We start from the raw sequence: 27,419 nt of genomic DNA, 5'->3' as shown, positions 1-27,419 counted from the left end.
TAACCATATCCTAGCATACTGCTGCCTTGACAACAGCTTTCCTGATCCATTTGTGACAGCAGAGTACTACAGTTTGACATGCAGGCTGATATTATTTTATATATTATTATTTACTACTGTTTATAATACACTGGAGTCAAGTTTTAATGGCTTTTTTTGTAAAGTAATTGAAATTAAACACATGAGACATCAGTTAATTTGATGTCATCTGTTCTTGACAAGTATTTTAAATGCTGGGTAAAAAAAAGGAAATCAGCAACATTACAATGCAAATATTTTAATATTAAAGAACCTAACTCAAACAAACATTAAATTATGTCTTGTGCAAAAAAGAAAAGAAAAACCGAGGAAGCATCATACAGTAGGTAGCAATGAGTTAAAAATTAACATTAATAATTAAAAACTCATGACGCAAATGGACTTGTAACATCGGCAATAAATGGGTCCTGTGTAAATCTAGATAGCAGCCGTCATAAAAGCATACACTGATTCACAGTCAGATATACATATACAACACTTATTTTTTGATGAGTCATCAAAAGTGTCATTGTAGAAAACTGCAAATATGTGGGTCACAGTCCATTTAAGTCGCCTCATTATGGATGTGAGATTTGCTTTTTTTGCGCTTCACTTTACCGTTGGACACTGGGACATCCAGCGACTCCAGACGGAAGGGGCGAGGCAGGATGGCGTCTGAGCTCACAGACAGATTCATGTTAGAGCCGCTCATGGAGAGGTGGCCTGCCACATTAACTAGCGGAGGAGAGGGGACGGCAGCAGGAGAAAAGACAGACAACAGTAAAAACTAAACAAAAGTAAGAAAGTGAAAAAGAAGAAAAATCTAACTAATCTAAAACTAAATGGTCTCAATAAGTAAAAATATAAAATATACAAAAAAGGTAAAAAAGAAGCCAAAACTTAAAATGCTCAGAGAGATAACCTAATGAAAAGGCTTCCCAAATGCAATACAAAAGTTTACTGTAACAGTATTAAGTGTAGTACGTGATTATTTTTTGTTCCTGCCAGTAAGGTTCTAATGAAAAGCAGAAACACAAGATCACAGCATACAAATATGTTGCTAAATAAAAATGAAATAGCATTCAACAGCAGAGCTAATTCACTAATTTAACTGGTAATATGTACTAATTAGAAGCCCGCAGTTTCTTTTCTCACCGTGGGCTTTTGCGGTGTCACTTCCGAGGAGCTGGCTCGCCCTCTTTGACTTGAAGTAGCTGCTGGCAATATTCTCACTGTCACTTCTGTCCAGCATTTGCTTGTACCTGTCCTCCTCCACCTGCTAAAACAGAAATGAAGTGCTGTTTTAGTTAATCAAGACATTGGAGTGAATTTTGTAAATAGAAGGAACAAGAGTGGAGGGGGAGTAGCTGTGTATGTGGATAAAAACCTAAATTACAAGGTGGTAGAAAGTATGACAACTGTAATTGATAATTTATTAGAATGTATAACAATTGAAATTTATAAGGAAAAAGAGAAAAATGTAATAATTAGCTGTATATATAGAACACCTGGCTCTAGTATTCAAGTATTTAATGACTTCATAGAGGAAATATTCTCTAAAACAAATCAAAAAGTTATGTTTATCTGTGGTGATTTTAATATTGACCTGTTGAATCCGAAAAAGCATAAAATGACCGACGAATTCCTAAACACTATGTGCAGTTTGAGTTTACATCCTAAAATAACCCGGCCTAGCAGAAATACACCACATTGTGCCACCTTACTTGACAATATTTTCACTAACAATATGGAAAACAACATTGTGAGCGGAATATTAATTAATGACATCAGTGATCACCTACCAGTTTTTGCAGTTTATGACACTAATTATAAGAAAAATCAGCATGAAGAACAACTGAGATACAGACGTGTAAGGACAGAAGAAACTATGAATGCACTTAAGAACGATCTATTAAATTAGGACTGGGACAATGTGTACAAAGAAACTGATATTGATATTGCATATGGCATATTTTTAAGAATATTCATGGAGTTGTACGATAAAAACTGTCCAACAATAAAATACAACAGACAGCACAAATATTCAGATAGACCATGGATCACTAAGGGTTTACAAAATGCATGTAAAAAGAAAAATACACTCTATAGGGAATTCCTAAAACAAAGAACAAAAGATGCTGAAAATAAATATAAAAAATACAAAAATAAGTTGACCAATATTATACGTGTATGTAGAAAGGAGTATTATAGTAAAATATTGAACAACAATAAACATAATATGAAGGGAATATGGGATGTTTTAAACGGTATCATTAAAAATAATTCTGGACAACAAAGTTATCCTCAATACTTTATCGACAATGGCAATATTATGGAAAACACTGCTGATAAGGTCAACAGCTTTAATCATTATTTTGTAAATATTGGACCAAAACTGGCAGAACAAATTCCTGAGTCACTGCCATCAGTAGACTGTAGTGAAAACCTGATTGATAGGAACCGTAACTCAATGTTCCTCACATCAGTGGAAGAAAAAAGAAATAATTGACATTGTACACATGTGTAAATATAAAACATCTACTGATTGTAATGATATTGACATGAAAATCGTCAAGAAGGTCATTGAAGGAATTGTAGGACCTCTAACATATATTTGCAACTTATCATTTCAGACGGGAAAAGTGCCAAACAAAATGAAAATAGCTAAAGTTGTGCCGCTGTATAAAACTGGGGATAGACGCCACTTCACAAATTACAGGCCTGTTTCTTTACTACCACAATTCTCCAAAATCCTAGAAAACCTGTTTAATAAACGATTAGACAAATTCTTAGATAAATATAAATTACTCTCTGACAGTCAATATGGATTCAGATCAAAAAGATCAACATCTCTGGCATTAATCGAATCAATTGAGGAGATTACGAATGCTATAGATCAGAAACAGTATGCAGCTGGAGTATTTCTGGATCTCAAGAAAGCATTCGACACAATCAATCATGACATATTAATTAATAAACTGGAACGGTACGGGATCAGGGGGGTTGTACTGCAATGGGTGAAAAATTATTTAAGTGACAGGAAACAATTTGTGAAGCTGGGTGTCCATTCCTCATTATGCTTGGACATTGCTTGTGGTGTTCCACAAGGCTCTGTACTGGGTCCAAAATTATTTATTGTTTATATAAATGATATTTGTAAGGCATCTGATATATTAAAATTAGTATTATTTGCAGATGACACAAATATTTTTTGTTCTGGGGGGAATCTAAAGGAGCTGCTGGATACAATTACTTCAGAAATGTGCAAAATTAAAAAATGGTTTAACAGGAATAAACTATCGCTAAATCTAAGTAAAACTAAAATAATCTTATTTGGGAATTCCCTTAGAAATGCACAAATGCAGATTCATGTAGATGGTGTGGAAATTGAAAGAGTACTTGAACATAAGTTTCTTGGTGTGATTATAGATGACAAATTAAACTGGAAGTCTCATATAAATCATATACATAACAAAATTTCAAGAAGTGTTTCAATCTTGAGTAAAATAAAACACATTCTGGATCACAAATCACTCCACATTCTCTATTGTTCCCTGATTGCACCGTATTTGAATTACTGTGCAGAGGTTTGGGGCAATACTTACAAATGTTCGCTATCATCAATCTTTATATTACAAAAAAGGGCCATAAGGATAATCCATGAAACTGGTTACAGAGATCATACAAATCCACTATTCTTAAAATCAAAAATTCTAAAATTCACAGATCTGGTTCATTTTCTCACAGCACAAATTATATATAAAGCAATAAATAACCTGCTTCCTGACAATATTCTAAAACTGTTTTCTAAAAGGGAACAGGGATACAATTTGAGGGGGGAATTAAATTTAAAACATCCTCGTATCCATACAACATTAAAAAGTTTTTGCATCTCTGTGTGTGGAGTGAAGCTGTGGAACAGACTAAGTAAAGATATGAAGCAATGTCCAAGCATGGCGCAGTTTAAAAAGCGGTTTAAGGATATGGTTTTTACAGGGTACAGGGAAAAGGTAGAGATTTGATAGGGTGTTCTTGTCTAATATTTTCATGTGTGTGCGGGTGCACGGGTATGTTGGTATGGGTATATATATATATTTGTAGGTTGTGTATCCTTGAGGTGTTAATGGGGTTATTGCAAATGTGTATATGTGCATATGTGTATATACGTATGTATGGATAGATAGAAACATATATGTATATATATTTTTAAAAAATGAAAAAAAAAATACACATGACATATAATGTAATTGCAAGGAGGTATTTCTGTAGTCTATTGATACTAGATAGTGGAAAAGGGGTGGGATTAAATAAGCTTATGCTTCTTCCTGCTCCTTTTTGAACATGAAAGTTATTTGGAGTTGTGGTTGCTCGTTTTCCTTTTGTTTTGCTTTGTTTATTTGTCTCTTTTAATTCTATTTTGTTGTACTTTTTCAACATGTTCAAAATAAAGATTCAATCAATCAATCCATCAAATGGCCTCTAATCCTGCTAGAATGTGTGTATGTCAAGTAAAAGCCTATGCATGAAATGCAAACACACCGTAAATGCTTCTCCAGCATCAGAACCTGAGCCTCTGCGAGCTGAAGCTTTTGGAGTCACTGCTAAGAAAAAGAATGTGATTAATAAACATTTAAGGAAAGTAATTTGCAAAACAAACAAGATTTACTGTCTTGTCAAAAAAAAAAAAAAAGCTTTCACTTTTCTTTTTTTCTTTTTTTTTTTTTACATACCCTATTATACCCCACCTGAAGGCAGTGTTGTTTTCTGCACCATCACATCTGGCAGTCTCCAGGTGGCGCTGTCCTCGTCCCAGACAGCATCCTTCTTCAAGCGGTCCAGGTTGCTGTAGTTGCAGTCACGGCGCACCAGAGGCACCATACGCTCCAACAGGCTGTGCAGGAGCTGCCCTTCCTTCTCCAGCCTGCGTATAGTCGCCAGGTAGTCATTCCTCTCCACCTCAAACTCTGCCTGCAGGTCACGGATCTCCAGTTTGGCTGCTTTCAGCTGTTGCAACAGTGACGAAGCATGTTATTCATGAGAAAACTAGCTAAAACCCACTTGTTAAAAACGTGTCATATGTAGGGGTTGACATTCAAAGAGAGAACCGTTTTAACACACCAAATTAGTAAATCCCTGAAGAGATAACCTAATTTTTCCAGGTTAAAAAAGTTAATAAATTGCCCAATTTAAATTTAGTCAAAGTCACCTTCTAATACATCTCCAGACCGCTGCTGTTATTTTGGTATCACTATTTTGGAAGTCCATTGTACTTGTGCCTCTACAATGAGTGTTGGATCTTGCCCAGTGTTTCAAAACAGGGAGTATAATACTTTAACTTGATTTTGGAGAATTGTACAAAGTCGTAGGAAAGATGGTGAGCAAAGACTGGGTTTTTCTGGCCGAAAAACTGTTGCCTTTTCAATGTGTGGTGATGCTGTTGTTAAGGCTCTTTCCACTGGATGTTCTCCCACAGATGCCCCAGGATGTTAACGCACAAGTCTGCATTTATAGTCTGAAAGTGTGGTATGAATTCGCAATGTACAATCCCATTCTGGTGAACTTGCACTGTTGTCAAAATTTGACTTTTAAGGAGTAAACTTTGTCAAGAGCAGGGGTGCATGAAAAGGAGATCTTAGGGAGGAGAAATAGATTTCTGTGGGTGGATAACCCAAACTTTCTGATCGCTCCTTGAAATGTACAGAAAACCCTTAACACATATGCTTTCTCCCAACAGAAAGATTGCATTTTGCATCTGCTGCAAGCTCCTTCGAACTGCTTCCACTCACCTTGCCCTGAACTTTGACTAGCATTTGGTTTTTGGCATGGACTTCTTCCTGGATAGAGTTGTAGACATTCAGCAGCACATTTTCGCTCTCCTCGCTGTTCTCTGACAGAGCATGGACAAGCTGAGCTTTTCTCTGGTCAGCAAGTTTTTTTCTCTGCCGCTGTCTTTGTTGCAGCTCTTTGTTCCTGGCCTGCTCCCCTCCTACCACCTCCTGTTCCAGCTGCTGCAGTCTGAGGAAAGATTGAACACCAAGGACACCGCATAGATGCGTGCTTAGTATAATTCTTGCTATATTATTCTAGTGTAACCATCAATGTATGATATGTTAAACATAACTGTTCTGCTAATTACCAGATTATGGTAATAACACAGAAGAATGCAATGATGTAAAAGAATGCAAGGGTAAGTACATACAGAAAAATATACAGCTGGAATCTGATTATCCACTCCATTTGTAGCCACAAGCATAAGTATGACACATTCATCATGGAGTGTGATAAGAAGATTGTAGATACCATCATAACAATATGTTCAGTATCCTGTGAACAGTGTTGAAGATGCTCACAACCCAGACCCATAAGGAGTAGAAATTAGATGGATCGGCTGATTAAGACATATCATATATAATAATAAAATCATAGCTATGAATCTGAGGAAGTGTTCATGTTAAGGAAAGTTTCCATGATTAGAACAGAAGCCTGCAAACCTTTCCAGGACGTGTTTCTGGTCTAGAGGCCCCGGTGCAGTTGCATCAGAAGACTCCAAGAGTCCAGCTCTATCTGGATCTTTTTCGGAAAGCTTGCTCGCCAACATGAGGGAATAAAATTCAACATTTTCCCTACATAAGATTGCCTTGTTACCTTGTTTCAGGATACAAATATGATTTGAAGAGGAGTGATCTTTATGGAAAGTGGGGCTGGACACTACCTTAGTCTGGGAGGTTTCCTCAACTGTACTGTGGCACATGGGATCAGTGCTCATGCAGAGTTCTTCCAAAGCAACCTGGGATGTACAGCTGGCGCCCACTAATGTAGAGAAGCGGCACAATACAAAGAAGCATACATGGGGAGAATCCAACAGCGGAAAACTTTTGTTCTGTTGTTGGCACAGGATGTGCTGTTACCATTCTTGGGGACAGAGCTCCCCCTGCTGACTTGGGCCTTCTCCAGACTGGACAGTTTTGATTCATAGGAGGAACGCAAAGCAGCAATGTCCTCCTGCAGCTTCGCCTTGGATTCCTGCTCTGCATTGTATTCAGCCTGCAACTTGGCCAGCCTCTCCTCATACTCCTGCAGAGACAGCAGAACACAGATCATAAATCACAGGCTCTTTATACAATGCATGCTTAAAGTTGAAGTGATAAATTGTTGTGTGGGATTGGTCCATGTTTGCCTCTTTAATCTTTTCCTTCCTTTCTTCAGTGGGGGTGGACTGTGGCCTTGAGGACACAGCAGGGGATGACTCAGAAAACTGACCAGCCAGCAGAGCTGCATTTTAAATAAAAGTGTTTTTTTATAGCACTGGTAATTAAAGAAAGACAACATGCAAGAAAATAAAATATTTCTCTGCATCTAAAAGAGGCTATGTGTAGATTTAGGAATATTAAGCTAAAAAAGCATGCTGTTTTTCTATAAAAATTTACTTGAAAGGTCAGCAGTGCTCAGCTGGCCTGTGAGGAGCGCCCGCAGCTTCTTGATTTCCTCCTGATACTCTCGGAGCAGAGCATCCTTGGGGTCCTCGTTGATGCGAGGCCTGTTCTGGATGCTCTTGGCCCGGTTTGCATATCGCAGCGTACTTAGGCTTTCCTCATAATTGTTGTCTGCGGGCGAAAGACAGGCGATCATCAGGGTGCGGGTGTTTCCTCCCAAAGAGTCCTGCAGCAGCCTGGTCAGCTTGGAGTCTCTGTAGGGGATGTATCTGGAGCGTCCATCTACCAGGGCGGAGATGACGTTTCCCAGGGCCGAGAGGGAAAGATTGATCTTTGTGGCTTCGCGGAGTCGCTCGCCGGTAGCACCAGTTTTAGACTGACGCTCACTTCCTGCCAGGTCCACAAGGTTGAGTTTTCCTGCCCGTAGATGGTCCTGGTCAGATGAATCTGAGAATTTGAGTTGACACAGGAAACGCAAGCAACATTCAACACTGTTACAAAGCCTTATTATTTACCTTTATTAACCTGGTATGTTTTATTCAATGGTTTGAAAACTACATGCAAGCACAGGCAGGATATGCAAACTATTAACAAGGAGATTCATATACTATCAAATTTAAAGATATAGTGCCACAGAACAAAAATAACTGATGGTAAAGTGCTGATGACATTAGGAGATATAAGAGGATCACATTCAAAAGAAGAATATCAGCACAGACTGAACAGATATAGTGATGACAAAGATATTATAAGTTCACCAGTGCTGCAGATCTCCAGGTGGATGGTGAAGATTGAGTGGGAGCGTGAGGAGTCTTTGTTCATCAGCGTGTAGCCCACTGCGCGGTTCCTCCAGCCTTTCTCTATGATTCTTTCACACTCTCCCACACTGTGCACAGTGTGCATGGAAAGGTCCCGTACATATACCCCACGCTCTGGGTGCTCTTTCAGCTAGGCATTCATCAGCCACACAAAGCACACACATACGCACAATCAGCTAGTCTGTCACCCTGTTACAACACCTTGACCTTTAAGGAATCAACTGTGCGTTTAAATCACCATGGCAACAGGTACAGTACTGTGCAGAAAACAGCACACTCACCTTGCTGTACTAACCAAAGAACAATAATCCATTTGGCTTCTTCTGATACAGTGTAGCCTGTTTAGTTTATCTAAAAAGCAGGGACTCACCTCCAATCTCTGCTTGGCATCGCTTCCCAAAAGATCTCGGATTTCTTCATTGTAAATCTCCAAGTAGGAGGCCCTCACCAGGAATTTCGTATTTTCTGCACACTAGCTTGCACACACGAGATAAAACATATAATTATTCTATCAGTGCTGAGACGAGCCTAGACAAAAACTAAGAGCATAATATTACGTATGCATGTTGCAAGCTACAAGATCACTGTGGTCAACAGACACACCTGAATGCTCTCAAAGATGTGTTCAAAGGCCCGCGGGATGACACCCTTCTGGGTTGCAGGTTCAGACACCCCTTGCATGGTGAAAGACTTTCCACTTCCAGTTTGTCCATAAGCAAAAATTGTCCCATTGTATCCCTCAGTCACACCCTGTAAAAGTGACATTTTTAATTTTATTTAATTTTGAGGTGAGCAAAGGGTATTCACAATGACGCCTGCATTCATTAGGAATTAGATATAGGCTACTGATGTTAGGCTGAAGGTGTCCAGTGACAAGCGTGCTTCTTTTATAGAGCCCAGCTCTGCAGGCTGGTAATAAAATCAAGCTTACCTCAACCAAAGGATAAGCAATCTCGTTGTACATCTGCTCAGTTGTTTGATCAATATAGTAGGTCCCATCAAAGGTGAACTGTTTAGGTGGCTCATCCACTGCACCTGGCTTTTCTATGAAGCACTGGCAGCGCTGCAGGTCCATGGTCAGCACCATCTTACAGCTGAGCGCCTTCTCCCTGTCATTCAGGGGCCTGCACCTGACCACCACCTTCACCGACTCTGACCCCATGTCTCAAGAATCACTACCGAGCAGCTGGCAGGTGTAAGAGATCAAACTAATGTAAAATACAAAGCCGCTCCGGTCTCCTTCGCAAACACTCAACGTTTACTTAGAAGTACGACAGCAGGACCTCGATGGCTAACATCACCTTAACAACAAGATGACAGCAGCAGTTGACTAACGGCCCACATCTCCAGTGAGGTTCAGAAAGAAGCGATCAGCAAAAATATCTCCAGGTACAGTGTGGACGGATCTCGTCAGGTATCGCTTCAGGTCCTGTCCCATTCTGTTCCTCTCCCCGAGGCGTTTGAGGTTGCTTAGCAACCATAAGTAACCATTGAGGAATGTAACAGGCCCAGACCCGCGGCCATTTCCGTGAGGACGGAGTGGGGTCAAAGGGCGAAAAACAGTCTACTTTATGCTTCATTACTGTCAAGAAACTAAAAGTGAAAACATATTTTAAATAAAGCAAACAGACGTTTGAAGAGAAAAGAAAGACTACGGATGCACGTTATGTTCAGTTATTTAATGTTTTGCTAATAATCACAATCTTCTGTTGTGAAACTAATGTAGGGGGTGCAGGTAGATGGTGTGCAAGCTATGAACAAATCAACTATAGTCAAGACGACACAACATGATAACCACAATCCCAGAGAATGATTGAAATCATTTTGTACCATTTATACTCGACCAATGAAAACTCTGAACAGAAATTTAGTCATATTAACAGATGCGACATTATCAGCTAAACAAACTGCATACAAAAATATGAGTAAAAAGGAGTAAAAGTTTTACATTTCAGTAACATTGTTACTAGACAAGGAAACAAGAAAAAGTGTGGCTTTGCCATCAGGTGTAGTAATCAGTGATTAATTCCCCTTTACAGATTCAGGTTCTTAGTTTCATGTCTTAAAAAAAAAAAAAAAAAAAAAAAAAAAAGCTCCTCTGTTTTATAGGCACAAATAAAAATGTATATTTTTAAAAGCTTATGTTGAAATAAAAATAATAAAATCAGAAACCACAAAATATCTTTAACACACAAGTACCCTCTTAGGAAATGGATACTGTTCACAGTAAGTGCCAACACTATTAAACAGTGACTTTGTTTTACAGTTAAACCTTCCCGCACCAAAACACAGATAAAAGATAAACGTGCAAAAGAAATGATCAGTGTCGCTTATTTTGTGCCCTCTGAGGTTGGCAGTCCACATGTTCCAGTGTCCAGGGTTTACATCCATTCGTTTCTGTGGGTACTTTTAATTTCGGCTTCGTTTGGGCTGAAGCTTTACAGGCTGCTGTTTGCTGACGTTTTCCTCCCACTCATAGCAGTGGTTCACCCGAGCATAGCTCAGCAGACATGGCAGCTCGTCCTCAGTCTCTGTGTAGTGCTCAATCAGCTCAGCCATGGAATTGAATTCAGTCTTGCATTTCTACATTTATAAAAATAAATAAATGAAAAAGGACACCAGTTACACATGATTATAAATCAACTATGACATTTCTAATCAAATACAAACAATTATTATGGTTTTCGAGAATAATATTGTCAATTAAGGTGGTTGCCAAGTGGAAACCTCCAGTGCAGTTCTCCAAAAAGCCACTTGAGGGCTCTAGTTAAAAACAGACTGTATAAAATTTGGAAGTCACCCACTATAAAGTCCTGATGTACAGGATAGCCTCAAGCTTAATGTTTTTGACCATAACATTTTAACATCACACGGAAACAAACACCCCTTGCTCTCCACCGCACTCCTAATATCAACATTTCATAAAAAGTAAAAAAAATAAATAATCCATGTTTCAGTAAATGTGAACTGAAACTACCAACTGAGCCCCAAATCTTCTTACTGACATCATAGAGTGAAAGAGTTGAGGGCAATTTTATCCACAGACCTCAATTTAATTGGAAGTCGCTGCAACTAGAGCTGCCGCCCTCTGCTGGCCATTATAGGGAGTGCGTATTTAAAGCACTTCCACGTTAAATCAGATATTTCAATATCTCCCCCCCCCACGACCCCCTTTCTTTTCTATCATTTATGAAAAATATAAGAGCTTGTGAAAATAAAGTAACCAGTGAAAGAGATTAGATTTAATCATAATCTGGTTTTCACATCATGTATATGAGCCAACAAAAGAATTACCTCCAGCACGAATTTCCCTTTACGGGTGTTTTCAATAAGGTGGGTGATTGGGCCAGAGGAGAAGCGAATGATTAGAGAGCCACATTTAGGGTTTTTTGGATGTTGGCACAAAAGGTAGGATCCCAGAACATCATCTGCAAGCAGTGAATAGCTGCTCTCACTGCAATACCAAGAAGGAAAATCACAGATGTAGTAATAGGAAAGTGACACTTATGAATGTAAAGATGTATTTGATGTGCGATATACTAACGTTGCGATACCAGCCCAACACCACACTGCCTGAGCTAGTGCCTCTTCTGTTTCAGACAAGCTTGGAGCCCGGGATCGCCTCGCTGGCAACTTGTCTAGATCCTTTTCTGGTTTTGATATGATAAGAAAAATAATGTAAAGTTAGATTTTATAAAGGTGGAATATTGCATCACCATGTGACGGGGAAGAAGCATCCCAGATGATCTCAACTCAGTGGACGCTATGCAGTGATGATGATGAAATAACCCCTCAAAAACAAAGAAACATATTCAACTTTAAAAAGGAACATTAGTAACAGAAATAAAATGTAAGCGCTGTAGAAATGCACAATTACCCATATGAGATGAAATCACTTCATCATGCAGACTAAAATAAAAAAAACAAAACAAAGAAAAGCCCTGACACCACAGCAGTGACTGCCCTTCACCAAATACTGATGAAGTCGCTTTACCTAATCAATTCTTTGAACCTCGATAGCGCTCTGTGAACACTCGGCCCACCTTGAGTTACACTCAGTTGATCCTGAATGGTGCGCTGTTTGCGTGGCGTGAAAGTGAAGGAGCGGTAAGCACCAGAGCGCAGCACTTTGGTGCGTATGACTTTCTTGCGCATCAGGGAGGGAGAGGAGATGGGAAAGACCTCATCTTGGCTGCTTTGTTGGTCATCTGAAGACTTTGGAGTTTTCTGTAGAGAAAACATCACATAGTTTGTACAGATAATTTAAATTTTGAGGCATACATTTTGAAACTGCAGTGCTGTGCAAAAACTTGGGTGCGGTAATTTTTGAAGACATGGGTAAACTTACATTGAAATACAATATATAAAGAGGCAAAACCATTGCAACATTTACTAACAAACTAACATTTAAATTAGTCCATGAGATTTTGGGTGAAGTTAAAAAAAGAAAAAAAGAATAGCCAAACCTTAGTGCCAGGTAATAATCCACCAAAAGGAGCTCTTCTGAATGAAACCAGGGCGCTGACACTAAGAGGAAAGCCGTGATTGAGCAGTGAAGGCTTGCGATGAGGCAGTGAGCCAGCAGAGTCTATCTGGGCCTCTTCTGGATGCTTCTCCAAGTACGACAGCTGGAAGCAGCGGCACAGCAGCAGGTTCAGGAACTGGGCCTAAAGGAGGAAGGGTGCATACAGAAAACCTAGCAGTTAAACTGAAACGGTGTTATTCTGTGTCATATTGCAGTCATTCATCAAGTAAATTATTAACAGTACAACGGCACTGATAAAAACTTAGCGCTTCAACACCACAGCTGACACCGTTTAGTCAAGCACAGGCATCTCGCAGAGATGAGGCAATTGCAGTGTCATAGTATTGCCGACCTCTCCATGTTGGAACAAGTCTCGCTGCTAACTACAATGCGGTGAGACTGGCTCAAAACAATTGAATGCTACCAGATCCACCAGTAGAGGCACCTATTATTGTGTCACACAGGAAGCTTGGCTTCAAGGGTGACTTCTGAAGATACAACAGTCGGTTGGGATCAGATCTGAATTTAGCACAGAAAGGAATTTGTTATCAAAGATCAATAAGCACATTTCCCATCACTCTCTAGTCCAAACCTGTGTGACACTGGAGGGTTTTATTTGGAGTTACCATGGCAAACTGTTCAGTACTGACCACATTTATTGGATTTAATTTCCTCTAATGTGTCAAAGGCTTCTGATAACAACAGAAATGTTAGCTTTATATTATATCGGCATTACTTCCCTACTCTGGGCTGCTCTAAAATAGTTTGCCTATCAAGATAACGAGAACGGAAATATGGACTCAGTTTCAGTGACACCATTAACGCAAACCTCTAATGTAAACTTTAAAAGGTTGTTCTCGTTCTCACGTCATTTAAACACGTGACCATTTTATTCCTTTTAAAGAATCGCTGTCAAAACCCCGCAACTATTTCAGGCACGGACCAAAACTATGCAAACATATAGCTTGGAAACTTTCTATGATAACAGACTTGAAAAACAGAGAATAGAAAGAAGACGAAGTAAACTGCTAAGTACGACACAAGTAAAAAGCAAAATCACAATGCTGCTAACTCTTTTTAGATCGCTTGATGGAAGTTCTGTTTTAACCACTTGCACATGTGCCTTTGCTCTGCTCCTCTGAGATAAAACAATGCTCCTTCAAGTTGACTTCTGTTTCAGGGAAGAGGGAGGGTGAAGTCCCAGCGAGCCAAATCTGGCAAGTAGAGCAAAAATGTGTTGGTCTGGCCTCAAACCTCCGGTCAGTGCACCATGAGTGGACACACAATGTCAAATTTTCTTCCTCTGTCTGGAGAAGTTACATATTATGCATTTTGAAAAAAGAAAGAAAAAAAAAAAAACTCTTGCATTGTTTGATTTCTGGGTCGTAGCCCATCATCACCTCTGGTAATGATTCGGCATATAATAGTTTGAAATGTCTGGTAAGCGACATGGTGATATCACAAAACACACATGTTCAAGCAGTCAGGACAGGCCTTCCACCGAGTGCAAGTAGTGCCATAGGTGCACACAGAGATAACCTTGAATGGGGTTGCAGCTAAAGTATAGTCAGTCATTGTTTCTGCTTTTTGTGAGCAGAGTTGGAACACCTTTAATCACACACTTTAAAATATACTGTGCTTGACAGAAGGACTTTCTGTCCAGCATGGGAAAGCGGCAGGGTTGTTATTTGTGAGTAAACAGAAAGCCTTAAATACATATTTACTGTGAGCTCTAACTATAACAGAACAATGGAGACTCCTTACTGCTCTGGCGTGCCTTGCTTTAAAGACATGGCAGTAGAGCTGGGTGTCTGGGCAGCCTGGGTTATGCGCGACAAAGGCAAACTGTGAATCGACGGGTCGGGCCGTGGAAAGAGAGATTCTCCGCAGAGCGTGGGCCATCAGGAGGATCTGCACACAGGGACAGGTCGCGAGCAATAAGGCACGAAAAGGAGAGCACGTAAACAGGTCAAAACAAATTAACTGTCATTTTCTCTACTTACCGTTTCATCCTCATTATACATTTTCACACCTTTAATGGAAAACTTTAGGGACACTGGCCGTCTTGTCTTGCATGCCTAAATGAATACAGGACTGCATTAGGTACAGTCGTTATCATCACATTCGTAGGTTTAGATAGAAAGATAAAGACTCACTTTAAGGGACTTCAACTGTGTGTGCAGCTGCTTAATCTGGTCATCCAAACAGTTATCATCCACAGGAAATGAGCCTACATACTTCACCAGTGAAGACAGGAGGTTAAGCAAACACTCACACAGACACACAAATGCAAAGTCATATTTCCAGACATACCTCTGCTGATCGTGTCACTGTACCATCTTCTCTGACCGGTGCCTCACCCATCGTGCCCTGTGGAAATACGAGATTTCAACACTTGAAGTCCCGAGAATTTAGGACTCCAAGCAGCAGAGTGAAGGAGATTTAAAAACAAGTTGAAAACATATGGACTAAATTGAATGTGCGTTTATCTATCCTCTTGATACTCAGGGAAACATGAAAGACGAGTCGGTATTAAACATAAGCGTAGCAGTCGCAAGAGCCTGATTTTGAAGACGCTTCTTTGGGCGCATTAACGTCGCAGATAAACCTGCTGCTACGAGAGGCTCGATTGTTTTGTTGAGACTATCCGCCACGAAATGCCCCGAAAGAAACCCAGAAAGACACAAACGCGTGAAAAGACAAAACTTTTGAAGGGTTTCCGCCCTGTGGAGTCCAGCAGCAGCGGCAGGCAACACCGGGGCGTCTCCACCTGAGCGCACAGGTCACAACAGCACCTTTATATCACAGAAACTCACCCTGAGAGTCGCAACTAAACCCTCCTCATCCACCTCCTCACCCTCGGACCGCTCCGCGTCTTCTTGGCACGCCGACCAAACGCACACCGAGGCCCCCCCACCGTCACACTTTTACCTGCAGCCGTTACCCCCAGGTGTGCAGCGGTATTCCGAGGCGGAGTTTAGTTGAAGAAAGGCGGGGAAAGAGGAGGAGGAGAAGAAAGAAAAGAGGGTGTACGTGAGAACTAAATCAACCAAAACACGAAACTTACGGAATGGCTCAATGAATCACATCACCCTCCCCCTGAAGCGGTTTCTGTCCACTCCGCCTGACATTCCCACACAGCGCGCAAGAATTCAAGCTCACGCAGCAAAACCAAAAATAACAGTATGTGTCAATAAAAGTATTTTAAAATTACACGATATTAATTTATAGTTAAAAGCTGTGCACTGAAAGTCCACTAGGTAAAACCTGCGAGAAATAACTGGAGGCGTCACCAAGATGGCAGCCTGCATGGGAAAACTTGTGTCTAGATGAACTTTGGGTCCAAAAGTTAAATCTATTTTAAGCCCCACCACCACCACACACACCTCCTCCCGATAGTACTCGTTTTTTACTTCAGAAAAGATATTTGGGGTCATAACACTGTAATTTGTACGCCGTGCCATTTTATTATTTTGCAGATTTTATCATATGCTATGTTGTGTTATTAGATACAGATATAAAAATACAAAAAGTTAAGGTGCAGCAACATTACAGCGATACACAATGAGTCAGTGTGATTCAGTAGTATTTAAAACCTTTATAATGATACGTGGGAATATACATTTTGCTTAAGTAAACGCTCAGAATACTTGTTTCTCCACTTTTTATCTACAGTTTATACTTCTGGTTATACATGTTAAAAGCTGACATACACCCATTGTGGGCCCGGTAACTTTTAATGTAGTTACTTTTAGTAGTTTCTCCTTAAAAAGGAGGATTTCTTTGACAGGATACTGACCAACACTCAGAGCAATGGGAAAGCAATAACTCAGTGAAGATTTAAGAAGGAGAATTGTAAATTTATAGGATTTGGGAAGCTCTCTTGGAGCAAATTTGAAGCAACTGCAGATTACAAGATCATCAGTTCAAACTGCTGTACGTGTGTATAAGTTATTTGGATGCATTGTCACACTGCCAAGGTCTGGAAGAAGACCCAAACTGTCCCCCTCAGATGAGAGGAAATTGGTTAGGATGTTGAGCAACAACCTGTAGCCACCATGGCTCAAGCCTGCCATGAAGTCAAAACTCCTGGGACCCCAGCTTCACAGACAGAGAGTGTTGACCTAGAAAGAAGCCCCTGCTCCAAATTCAACAACGGGAAGCTTGACTTTAATTTACAGCTGCCCACATAGAAAAGCAAATGCCCTGTGGGGAAAAGTTTTGCATACATGCAAGAGGGGTATATGATGTAGCATTTCTTTATTAAAGATCTAACAATAACTGGGAATTAAAGTAAGTGGAAAATATTTCAGTCTTGAAGATTTTTGCTCGATGTGCGCTAGCAATGGCCTGGTGTAATTACTTTAATTAAATGTACTGCATATGCTCTCTGAGCCCGTCCCCACGGCTATGCTAACCATTTACATTTTCTGTGGGGGGGTTTTTAATGACAAAGACAATCAGGAGGAAAACCTGCTGAATTTTACAAGAAAGGATAGAGGGGGCTGTATCTGCTATAAGGACTAAGATCTTTTGGAGTTCAGATGGAGCTCCTGAAAACCTCTTCTGGTGGCAATCCGCCATCTTTTAAGTTGCGGTCTGCTGGGGCACCAGCATCTCTGAGGACAGAAGCAGGCCGATTCAGATGTCCAGCTCCGTTCTGGGACGACCTCTCGACCCAGTGGAGGTGGTGAGTGACAGGATAATGGCAGCTAAACTGTCAGTCCTGTTGAAGAACACCTCCCACCCCGTGCAGCACACTCTGACAGCACTAATCATCAGCCCTTCAGTGACAGGCCACTGCATCCTTGAAGATGAGACAGAGCCCTTTCCTTTAAGCTGCTGTCAGACTCTACAAACAGGAGACCACATGCACACGCTGGGGACTGAAATCAAAGTGCAACACTGCTGCTATGCATCTAAAGATGGGAAAATATATCATATATACATAAATTTAAATTACATTTCTTCTACCGTATATAGAATTTTTTTTTCTGTTGCTGTAAAACATTAGTTATAAGTTTTATCCGTTTATTCTGAATTGTCTACCTTCCTGCTATAATAATTAGATTTTCATCATCAATGGGACAAAGGCACTCTATGAGATGTGACATTTTCATTGCCCACTAAATAAAAATAAATAAATACTGCAACAGTCTACAAATATAGCCATTTTATTAATGACTTGGAAAAAAGCTTAACAACACAAGGGATACATGCATGCAGGGAAGTTATTATCCTATTATCCTCCTTTTTCCACAACACACATTTCTTACAGTTTGGTACTGAATACAGATGTGAAGCGATAAAATCAATTTGTGTATATGCTTGCTTACACCCACACTCACACCCACACACACCTCAAAAAGACATTTTCCCCTCAGTGTGACTTGAATACTAACAGTATTTTATCCTCAACTTGGCACCTGCAGGTTTAATCTTTTTTTTTTTTTTCCAGGGGGGCTATATCTGTTTAAATAACCAAATATAAATTATAGTTAATAATAATAATAATAATTAAGAAGGAAACTACATAAATGAGGAACACAGATTACAGTTCAGATTTGTATGCATTAGTTGCATGACTACATTTTGATTCAATCCCGGGACAAAACACAGAAATTTCAAATTTCTGTCTTTTATAAAGTACTAACAACATTAGTAACTCTTTTGAACTTTTAAACCCACTTTTCAACATAAAACTGACGCCGTTTTCACCCTTCTAGAACACTGATCTTTGATTTGAGATTAGGAATGTGTGCTGCCAGCAACTACAGAGTACACGAGGAACATGTGTAAACAAAAACAAACCAAAAAACAAAAATCGAAAAAGAAAAACATAACAAAACCGAAGTCGCTACGTGGCTCTAGTTTTAAAGTATGCTTGATGTTCCTACAGTCTCCCAAGACGGCAGCCTCGCCGATAACACTAACGGAGCTTTCCTACACACTGTGATTAAAAAATAAAATTCAGAAACTCTCAAAGTTCAATTAACTGGTAGGATAAGGTTCTTATTCTACAATCGAAATAAAAAAACAAAACCCTACTGCCCCATAAAGAGGGAGAAAACAATGATATAAAGAGAGAGAAAGCACTGAAACTAAAGCGGCAGACTGCTGGATATTCAGCCCAGTTTGTAGAAGACGCTCCTGGGTTCAGTATTTCCCTCTCTTAGACTTGCGAGCAGACTGCTTGCTGCTCTTGGCCCCCTTTTTCACTGCGGGCTCTGCAGGGGACGACTCTGCGGGTCGTTTGGATCCACTCTTGGCTGCCTGCTTTTTAGCTGCAGGCGCCTCAGGAGGCGACTCTTCGGCCTTGGAGCGCTTGGACCCGCTCCTTGTCGTCTCCTTTGTGGCTGTAGGCTCCTTGGGGGGCGACTCCTTGGACACAGGTCGCTTGGCCCCCCTTTTGTTTAGCTTTTTAACAGCTGGTGTCTTGGGCTTTTTTGCAGGGGCGCCTCTCTTGACAGGTGTGGCTTTAGATGGCGATTCGGATTCCTTCTTAGGAGCTGGTTGTTTTTTTCCCGAGCTCTTGGCCGAAGATGCTGCTTTCTTGGCTGGAGACTTCTTTGCGAGCGAACGTCCTCTGCCTTTAGCTTTTGACTGACTAGCGCTCGAAGATTTCTTGGTTGGAGGAGGACGACGAGCCTTTGGTGGAGGCCTCTTCGGAGGTTTCCTAAGAGTCGTTTTAACAAAAAGCAGTTGTTAAAAATAAATAAATAAAAACAATTCTCCACTTGAATTGTTAATCATCGTGGGATGGATGGCTGTCATTACAAAAGACTGGACTGATATATGGAGTAGGACCCATCTTTAAACGTTTAACTACAAGCATGTAATTAGGAGTCGAGCTGCAACAGGTATATGCACCTCTTACGGGCCGGGGCTTCATCCTCAGACTCTTCCTCTTCTTCTGATTCTTCCTCGTCTTCGTCTGAAGATTCAACTGTTCGCCTTCGCTTGGTCGGAGGTGCAGCATCTTTCTTTGGAATTTCTTTGAACTTGTCTGGGTACAGGATGGTGGGACTAAGGAGGGGACAAGAAAAAAGGATCAGACATCAAGAAAAGAAAGAACAAAGAATTCCAGAAGCTGCACAGACAAAGCTCCTTTATCAGACAGAAAGAAAAATAAATTAAGTATTAAAGGGTCGGGGATTTCCAGATGCAAGTGAAATACCTCGGGTAGAAAGGGAACGACAGCTGGTAGGTCCCGTTGAAGCCGTGACCAGTAATCTGCTCCATCCATCCGAGTACTTTACACTTTGTCAGGGTCCTCCGAAGATTGGCCACTAAAGAGAAGAGAGAAAAAAAAAAGTTCTGCTGGTGACGCCATTGTTGATGCAAAAAAAGTTTTAACTGAAACTTGTGCTATGTGTGTTTGAGCTGCTGGCTAATTTTTTAATAAAGAAAAAAAAAAGAAAGAAAGAAAGAAAGAAATTATAGTCCTAATCAGCTGCAGATATCAGATAGTCGTGCAGATCCTCCATCATCCTGAACAGCAGCTGGTGACGGTAGTCCTTGATATGCTGTGCAGATGGTGATGAACTCAGCTCAGTTCTCCACCGCCTGCAGGTTCTGAATGGGTCTCAGATAATATGGAAGAACTATCGTCTGCAGCTGCAGTTCACGGTGAAAGAGTTTAAGTCCACAAAACAGAGAGACCGCAGAATGACACTGAGAACCTCAACAACAGCGACCCGTCAGTCTGCTGTTAATGAAACATGGCTAGCAGCAAATTAACTTTCAAAATAAGAGTGAGGGGATAGTTTACTAGCAAAACACCAAAATCATTGCAGAAGGCTGAAGGGCTCAGTCATAAGAACCAGGTTTAAAGGGTTCACCTGCTGCATTTCTTGTGATTTGTTTAAAGAGAAAGCGAGTGTTGTGTCTAGTTGTAGTTTCAGATGGTGCAGCGTGTGTAGATAAGGCACCCTTACTATGTCCATGTAGTGCAATCGGTCTCAGGAATCCTGTTGAGCCACGTAGGATTACCTAACTTACCTAACTGGTACTCCTTTCTGTCCTTGTTGGCGTCTAAAAGGTATCGCCGTAGAGTTGTGGTGCTGCAGGTTTTCGGTTCATTCATGGCTGTGATAGCAGCTGTGATGGCGTCCTCCAAAGTGCCACCCTTGAGCAGGACCTTGTTGCCGGTACGCTTCAGCTGGTGGGTAGAAGCACTTTAGGAAACAAAGTCTGCAGCTCTCTCACGTACAAAGAAACAACCTGTCGTTTACCTCTATGCAACAGTATAAAAGAACAATGAAGCCCGAGCTGGCACACTGACTGGCTCTGTGGTCCTGTCTGTGACGTGGAAACAAAGCGGGTCCTGAAATGTTTAGGTGTTAGTAACTGGTGGCAACTGCTACATGACTATCTCAGATAGGTCCGACTTTAAAAAAATAAAAAAATAAAAAAGACATTATCTAGAACTGCTCTGCTATTTCATTTTCTGTTAACAGAAGACATTTTTTTTGTCCAAGGAGGCCTTTTCTTAACCAAAAATGAAATGTTTGTTGCCCATTAAAAACAAACAAACAAATGCATTCCTCTTTTTTGAGCAAAACAAAGTGTTAAGGAGGAGACTTACCTGGAAAGTCCCCCTCGCTCCTTTCCCAGTTATTTGCTCCAGTTGCCCTTTCTCAACAGCCCTCACCAGGGCGGACTTCAAGACTTCTGGCCTGAGGAGTAAATCATCTTCAGCTTACAGCTTTTAAACACAATACAGTTAAAGCAGTACCGGTATGTCAGTACACGTGCTGTACAATCATTCCACCCTGGAAAAACAGTTTAAATATTTAAAAGCCCAAAATTACCATGACATTCCTGCCCATGATGAGTGTGTGGCAACTTCTGACCACAATGGCACAACCATCTTTTATATACGAATTAAACGAGTCAATGATAAAGAGCACCTTGCATCTTGAAACAACATTAGACGGAGAAGAGGTGATACGCTGCACCTGTTTTCGATGTTAAAGCTGGGAAAGTGCTGCTCCAGGTACTTCTTGATCAGGTTGTAGGAGGCCTCTTTGGGCTCACAGAGCCGAGTGATGATGAGAGGAAGAGCGTCTCCCAGAGACTCTTGCTTCTGAGCAGCTTTCTAAAACAACATCCATTTACAGACATGACAATTAAAACCAAACATATCCCAGTCTCGGGGAAAAATGGGGAAAAGGAAAATGCTGACACTACACGTTAGGCCCATATCAAACACTTTACCTTAATTAAAAAAAAAAAAGTTTAAATCTCCTGCAAGTGCGTCTCCTTGGGGACATCTAGACCACTTCCTTTGCAGTCACCAATTTCAAAATTGTACCCTGGAAGTCTCTGATGATTTGTATGTGCAAAATGACAATTTTCACTCTGCATTTCAGCAGAAGACCTTCTCCACATCTCAAGGTGACAAATCAGCTAACGCTCACACTTCATAGCCATCCAGTCGCAAGTTACAGACCAAGAATTTGTCCTTCTCAGAGTGTCAATCTGCTCTGGCTTTGTTCGGAGAATCCCTTCAACATTAATTGTGGCATATACAAGTGTGCTGATGATTAGAAACACTGGATCCCCCCCCTCATTCTCTTACAGAGAGAATGAGAAAAATATGCATCAAAAATGAGGAAGTTGTCAGATCAGGGCTTCTAACAAGCATTTGTGATGCAGAAGAGTACCAGGAGATGATCGTTGAGGTGTAGTCACCTTTGTTTTATCTACCAGCTGTAGTGCACATGAACTGGGCTTAGAGCAAATCTCACAACTGAAATGATTTATAGCATTCATATACATGCTACATCCAGATGCTTGGCTCGACTTTAGGACTTCAAACACGGGGAAACTGCTAACACTCAACCCTGAGAAATTCCCAACACCTATAAAGTATTAAGACTGAGCATCTTGCAAGTTGTTGTGACGTACCTTAGACAGGGGAGTCTGCTTCCCAATGGCGAAGGTCCCTGAAAGACCTTTCCCCTTCAACTACGTGAGAGAGACAGTTAAAGCACAAGCAAGTAGACTTAAAACCACAAATCCTTGAGAAAAACAGAGCACTTCTGACAGTTTCTTGGCTCCTTCACCTGCTTGATGGTTCCCTTCTCCAAATGTTTCTTCATGGACTTCTTGATGAGGAACTTCTTCCTGTCAAGCTCCATCCCTGGGTATTTTTTCACGATATATTTCATGACAGATTGGTATGAAACTCCAGACCTGTCATTGCAAGACTACAAAGGAAACGGACAACGAATAAATAAATAATCGAGAGAGCGGCTGTGTGCCGAGAGATTCATTTTACAGTGTTTGCACACACCGTGATGGCTTCAATGAGGATGTTATCCACTTTGTTCTGAGTGCCAGCAAAGTTGGTAACAGGGACCTTTTTGCTCGCAGTGACGCTAGCCCATGCCGGAATCGTCCGTTTCACCTTCTTGACTTTAGACTTCTCGTACTTGTAGCCATCCTTCAACCTGTTGCCAGAAGCAGCAAGACACAATTTCAGTCATGACGGTTGATTCTTTAAAAGCGATATTTCACTGTGATCGTTACCACCCTTATCTTTATCACATCCTCACCTTAGTAGGAGAACATAGCAGTGTGTTGCGCACTGTCCAGCCGCGCAGTCCTTGCATTTGTCACTTTGTCCGTTTGTCACCGACGGGAAAGACAAAATGAAATTTGAGAACATCTGTCTTAATGACCACCATGGTAATTTGACCCTCACTGAATTGCAGTGCTAATGATCAATGTGCAAAAAAAAAAAGAAAAAAGAAAAAAGGTGAAGGTCTGTTTTGGCAAGGTCTGGGAGAAGAAGAGGAGGAGGCCAAAATTCTATGTTACAAAAGCTAAAGTTTATAGGGGGAGAAAAACAAAAACAAAAGAGTCCGTAAAGGCTTGCGACCAGCCCAAAAACCGTGATCATCAGAGCTAAACTAAAGTGCTAGATTTTATTAGAAATGTGAGTATATATCACTGATCACTTGGACTGGGGCGTTAGAAAATCCTCACACTGTTACGATGCCACTGTCCTCTCCTCCTGGACTCCTCCAAGACTGCGCACATCTGTCTGATGGCTATGATGCAGGGAATGAATGTGGATGTGACAACTCACATCTTTTAGAAATGCAACACTGCACGAGAGGAGCAGTCTGCAGTTATCCAGCAGAGGTAAGGATAATATAAACAGATAAAAGTGCTATCAAAGTGAAATATCGCACTGTTCACGCTTGCAGACTATCTTATGGTGAAACTCACTCTTTCTTCTCTTTCCCTTCTCCTTCCTTTTCCGCTGCAGCACCGTCGGCCTTTTCCCCGTTCTCTGCGGGCGCCGTCTTGCCCGCAGCGCTGCCCTCGTCGCCATCGGCTGCTGCGGCTGATGACGCGGCCTGCTCCTTTTCGGTAGCGGGCGACTCCTCCGAGGAGGCTTCAGGTTCTGAGAAAGCATTAAAAATAAAACCTTAAAAACACTATACCGCCTTTATTTTTCTTCATAGTGTAAAGCTGATATTATTAAACTTACATAAAAGTATGACTCGAGGTCTTTAAATTTTTTAATGAAAAAATAAAACTGGAAGGGAAAATACTGCATTACATAAAATGCAACATTAGTGTATTTTTTTTAATTAAAAAAAATAAACAGGAACATAAAACAACACAAAAGCATAATGATGCTTTAGTGCAAATGTGTGATAAATCTGCAGGATTATGAGTCAAGTGACACAATTAAGATGATATTTTGAATTACTTATGAGACAAAACTAATACTAAAACATTTTAAATAAAACACTAATCATTAAACAACCAAATCTATATGAAACTGTAACTATATAATATAAATGTGAATGTATAACTGCTATAAAGTATACAAGAAACCTAAATTACTCTATTTTCCTAATAAATACTGGAAAAAAGAACTGGAGATGAGTTTTGCTCGTTCTGTGTTGAGAGAATGAATGATTGGTTGAAGTTGAACACTGATGGCTGATGGCTGGCAGGGGGCGGGGCCAGGGTTTGACAGGGTGCAGGTGGAGGACTACCTCACCCTTACCTTTCTCTGCTGCAGCGGAGGGGGTCTTCTCCTGGGTCGGAGTCGCTGCTGCTCGGCGAATCGGCATCACAGGAGATTTACCTGAAGAACCAGAAAAGATCATGAGCACAACCATTGTTTGGCTTTGTGAGTGAAATTTTTGATATGCAAAATTTAATCACTTCGCAAAAAAAACCCCAACTACATAAACCGTACTGTACCTGTGGATCAATGAAGCTGATATTTACCTGACAAATAGCTGTTTTTGTTTTTTAAGTTCTTTGAAGTTCGCCTTTTATAAATTAGTGCATCCGTAGATTTTATTTATTTTACAAGTAAATTATTAGGATTCAAGATGTGTTATTAACGGTATGTTTGAGTAGTTATATCACCAATTTCAGGTAATTTCTTCATGTCCGTCAGGTAAACAAAACATGCTAAACTTAAATCTTCAGAATGAGTTCTGAGGAATAAAAGATACAATAAAGATTTATAAATTTCACACTGCACATGTACAATTATTACAGCTCATAAATATCTGTTAATACTAGTTAGAAATTGGATAGGACTGTTGGTTTAACTGGCTTCACTGGTTTGAGGCCCATTTTGTGTATGCACAGGGTTAAAACTGCCGCTGGTGCCAAACCCCCTTCATTCATTGAGGCCTTTTATCCCCCAACTGAAGAAAAGGTGCTGTTTGCTTTACGCAAAACGCTGAGCGCCTACAAAACGGCGCAAAGCTTGCCCCGCTGATGGGTCAGTCTCTGCCAACGGACTTCCATCACGTCCACGGGAGCCAGAGGACGAGGTGCCAGGATTTTTCAGCAGTTTTCGCCATTTTGTCCGTCGGTTTATACACACAATAATGGCGTCTCACAAGGCAGATGAAATTCATTCCAGCTGCACAAAGTGAAAACCCCCGGCTGCTTCCCGAACCGTATCCGTGCAACTGCATGTTTAGCAAACAATTTCTCAGCACGCGAGCCAAACTTACCTTTAACACGTCGGGGAAAACGGAAACACTTTGGGCTAAATTTCTGCACGATCCTTTATTTCGATTCCTCTGTTTACGAGCCCCGCCCCGTTAGGACTGCAACGTGCTGCGTCACGACGCACAGCGAAGGATTCCCACCGTCGAGGCTGACCCACCTCCACCTCTATCCCCCTTCTCCACCCACACAAAAAGCAAGAAGAAAAAAACAAAACAAAACACCAAAACAAAAGGAAAAATCTCAAAAGAACAAGATGAAACTGCTTGATACAACCGTAGAAATAATAATAATAATAATAATAATAATAAATACAGAAAACCTAAAAAAAAAAAAAAAAAAAACTATGATCAAAACCCCCAAAACGAAACAAAAATATCACGTTAAAAAGGCTTTGTAATAGATTTCTATCTAATCCCCTTAAAAGAAATAAACAACACAAAAACAGAAACTGTCTAAAACAAATACAAAAAATAAAAAATTTAACAAAAATAAGAAACAAAAAACAAACAATTATAATCATTATAGTTTGAAAAGACAAAAGGCATAACATCATTATGTCACTCTGGATTTGAGTTTTTATAATTTCTTAATTATTATTAAGTCAGAATGCTGTTTTTCCTGCTTTTTTGTGAATTTTCTTTGACATATCCTAACAAAAACTTCATGGAAGATGTTGCTTATTTCACAGCTGAGATATCCTTGAATTCAAGAGCAGTTTTGGCCACACAGGTAAATCCTGAAAAGTGAAATCAGAGAAAGTGTTGCTCACATGTGTGACGGGATAATGCCTGGATGGACAAAGCTATAATTTGTGGGATCTGTAGTTTTTGAAGGGAACAATGAAAATGGTTATCTTGATTAAAGCTCCGAGTTTACTCTCCATTAAAGTGGCAGACATCCAACTTTAATCAGAACAGTATTTAGATTTTGACGAGCCAGACAGATTAAAGAAACCCTTCAGGGGAAAGTGAACAGCTAAAAACAAACACGTTCTATTACAGCTAATGGTTTCATGATGCTGCATTACAATGTGCTGCTGCTGTAAAATCCGCAGATCGTTTTCTTAATTGCTTGTTTTCTCTATATCAGTCAGTTTTACAACGCCCTGGGGTTTCTTTAAATTGTTTTGTCAAATAAGCTGAACATTTTCTAATTTAAGCTGCACCATTTTGCAAGAAAAAAAAAAAGACAAACCTCAAGTGATAAACCATTCCCCAGAATAGCAGCCAATAAACTGTCATTGACGGATACAAAGAAAAATGGCTGTAATTCCTCCACAGTTAACGCAATACTTTTGTTAAACCCCTCACTTCAATCCTGTCTTAATTGTTTAAAATCCAGTACCGGTGCTCAAAAACCTATGAAACCTGTAACAGTGACAAGAGAATCGACCTCATCGGTGAACGTGTGTCAAAGTCATTCATGCTAGGAGTGTCGCCTGCTGCTGTAAATCTAACCCAAGCCCTAAAAGCACATGTGATGACGGGTGCGTGACGTAACAGACGTTAAATATGAACGTACGAATGTTTACATCGAATACGAGCATGAGAAGAAGCGCTGCAATGATTTCAACTTCCCGGTGGCTCCAGGGGATTCCAGCTGCTTCTTCCTGGATTTAAA

General features: G+C 40.5%; 3 protein-coding genes across 10 annotated transcripts; all 3 read right to left on the bottom strand.

Moving 5' to 3' along the window:
- Positions 1-261: 261 nt before the first annotated feature.
- Positions 262-9,786, bottom strand: kif17 (kinesin family member 17). Of its 6 annotated transcripts, XM_023155076.3 has the most exons (15): positions 9,571-9,785; positions 9,201-9,455; positions 8,873-9,019; positions 8,640-8,741; positions 8,210-8,399; positions 7,446-7,898; positions 7,196-7,290; positions 6,927-7,092; positions 6,731-6,828; positions 6,510-6,601; positions 5,805-6,033; positions 4,764-5,022; positions 4,558-4,619; positions 1,174-1,297; positions 262-753 (listed from the first exon to the last, which is right to left on the bottom strand). In XM_023155076.3, the coding sequence occupies exons 2-15, from the start codon at positions 9,429-9,431 to the stop codon at positions 584-586; spliced, it is 2,418 nt and encodes an 805-aa protein (XP_023010844.3). In that variant the 5' UTR covers positions 9,432-9,455; positions 9,571-9,785; the 3' UTR covers positions 262-583. The 6 variants fall into 6 exon arrangements, 5 of the variants coding, with proteins under 5 accessions (XP_023010844.3, XP_023010843.3, XP_023010845.3 ...); XM_023155075.3 differs by having other exon boundaries at positions 9,201-9,785; XM_023155077.3 differs by having other exon boundaries at positions 1,174-1,294; positions 9,201-9,785.
- A 147-nt stretch (positions 9,787-9,933) lies between these two features.
- sh2d5 (SH2 domain containing 5) lies at positions 9,934-15,886 on the bottom strand. Of its 2 annotated transcripts, none has more exons than XM_076884243.1 (10): positions 15,862-15,886; positions 15,108-15,164; positions 14,951-15,031; positions 14,798-14,872; positions 14,559-14,705; positions 12,736-12,936; positions 12,313-12,496; positions 11,814-11,919; positions 11,564-11,723; positions 9,934-10,852 (listed from the first exon to the last, which is right to left on the bottom strand). In XM_076884243.1, exons 2-10 carry the CDS (start codon positions 15,156-15,158, stop codon positions 10,679-10,681), a joined length of 1,179 nt encoding a protein of 392 aa, XP_076740358.1. In that variant the 5' UTR covers positions 15,159-15,164; positions 15,862-15,886; the 3' UTR covers positions 9,934-10,678. The 2 variants fall into 2 exon arrangements, with proteins under 2 accessions (XP_076740358.1, XP_004547528.3); XM_004547471.6 differs by lacking the exon at positions 15,862-15,886 and adding an exon at positions 15,611-15,781.
- Positions 15,887-17,952: 2,066 nt separating this feature from the next.
- Positions 17,953-25,935, bottom strand: hp1bp3 (heterochromatin protein 1, binding protein 3). Of its 2 annotated transcripts, XM_004547469.3 has the most exons (13): positions 25,802-25,935; positions 24,829-24,909; positions 24,036-24,213; positions 23,357-23,419; positions 23,095-23,251; positions 22,865-23,008; positions 22,707-22,766; positions 21,755-21,894; positions 21,382-21,472; positions 20,796-20,955; positions 19,972-20,083; positions 19,665-19,820; positions 17,953-19,470 (listed from the first exon to the last, which is right to left on the bottom strand). In XM_004547469.3, exons 2-13 carry the CDS (start codon positions 24,893-24,895, stop codon positions 18,951-18,953), a joined length of 1,848 nt encoding a protein of 615 aa, XP_004547526.1. In that variant the 5' UTR covers positions 24,896-24,909; positions 25,802-25,935; the 3' UTR covers positions 17,953-18,950. The 2 variants fall into 2 exon arrangements, with proteins under 2 accessions (XP_004547526.1, XP_004547527.1); XM_004547470.3 differs by lacking the exon at positions 23,357-23,419.
- Positions 25,936-27,419: the final 1,484 nt, after the last annotated feature.

This window comes from Maylandia zebra, linkage group LG5 (assembly GCF_041146795.1).
Source record: "Maylandia zebra isolate NMK-2024a linkage group LG5, Mzebra_GT3a, whole genome shotgun sequence".
Classification (NCBI taxonomy): Eukaryota; Metazoa; Chordata; class Actinopteri; order Cichliformes; family Cichlidae; genus Maylandia; species Maylandia zebra.
The sequence above is the reverse complement of the archived record's forward strand: the minus strand, read 5'-3'. Positions and strand labels throughout refer to the sequence as shown.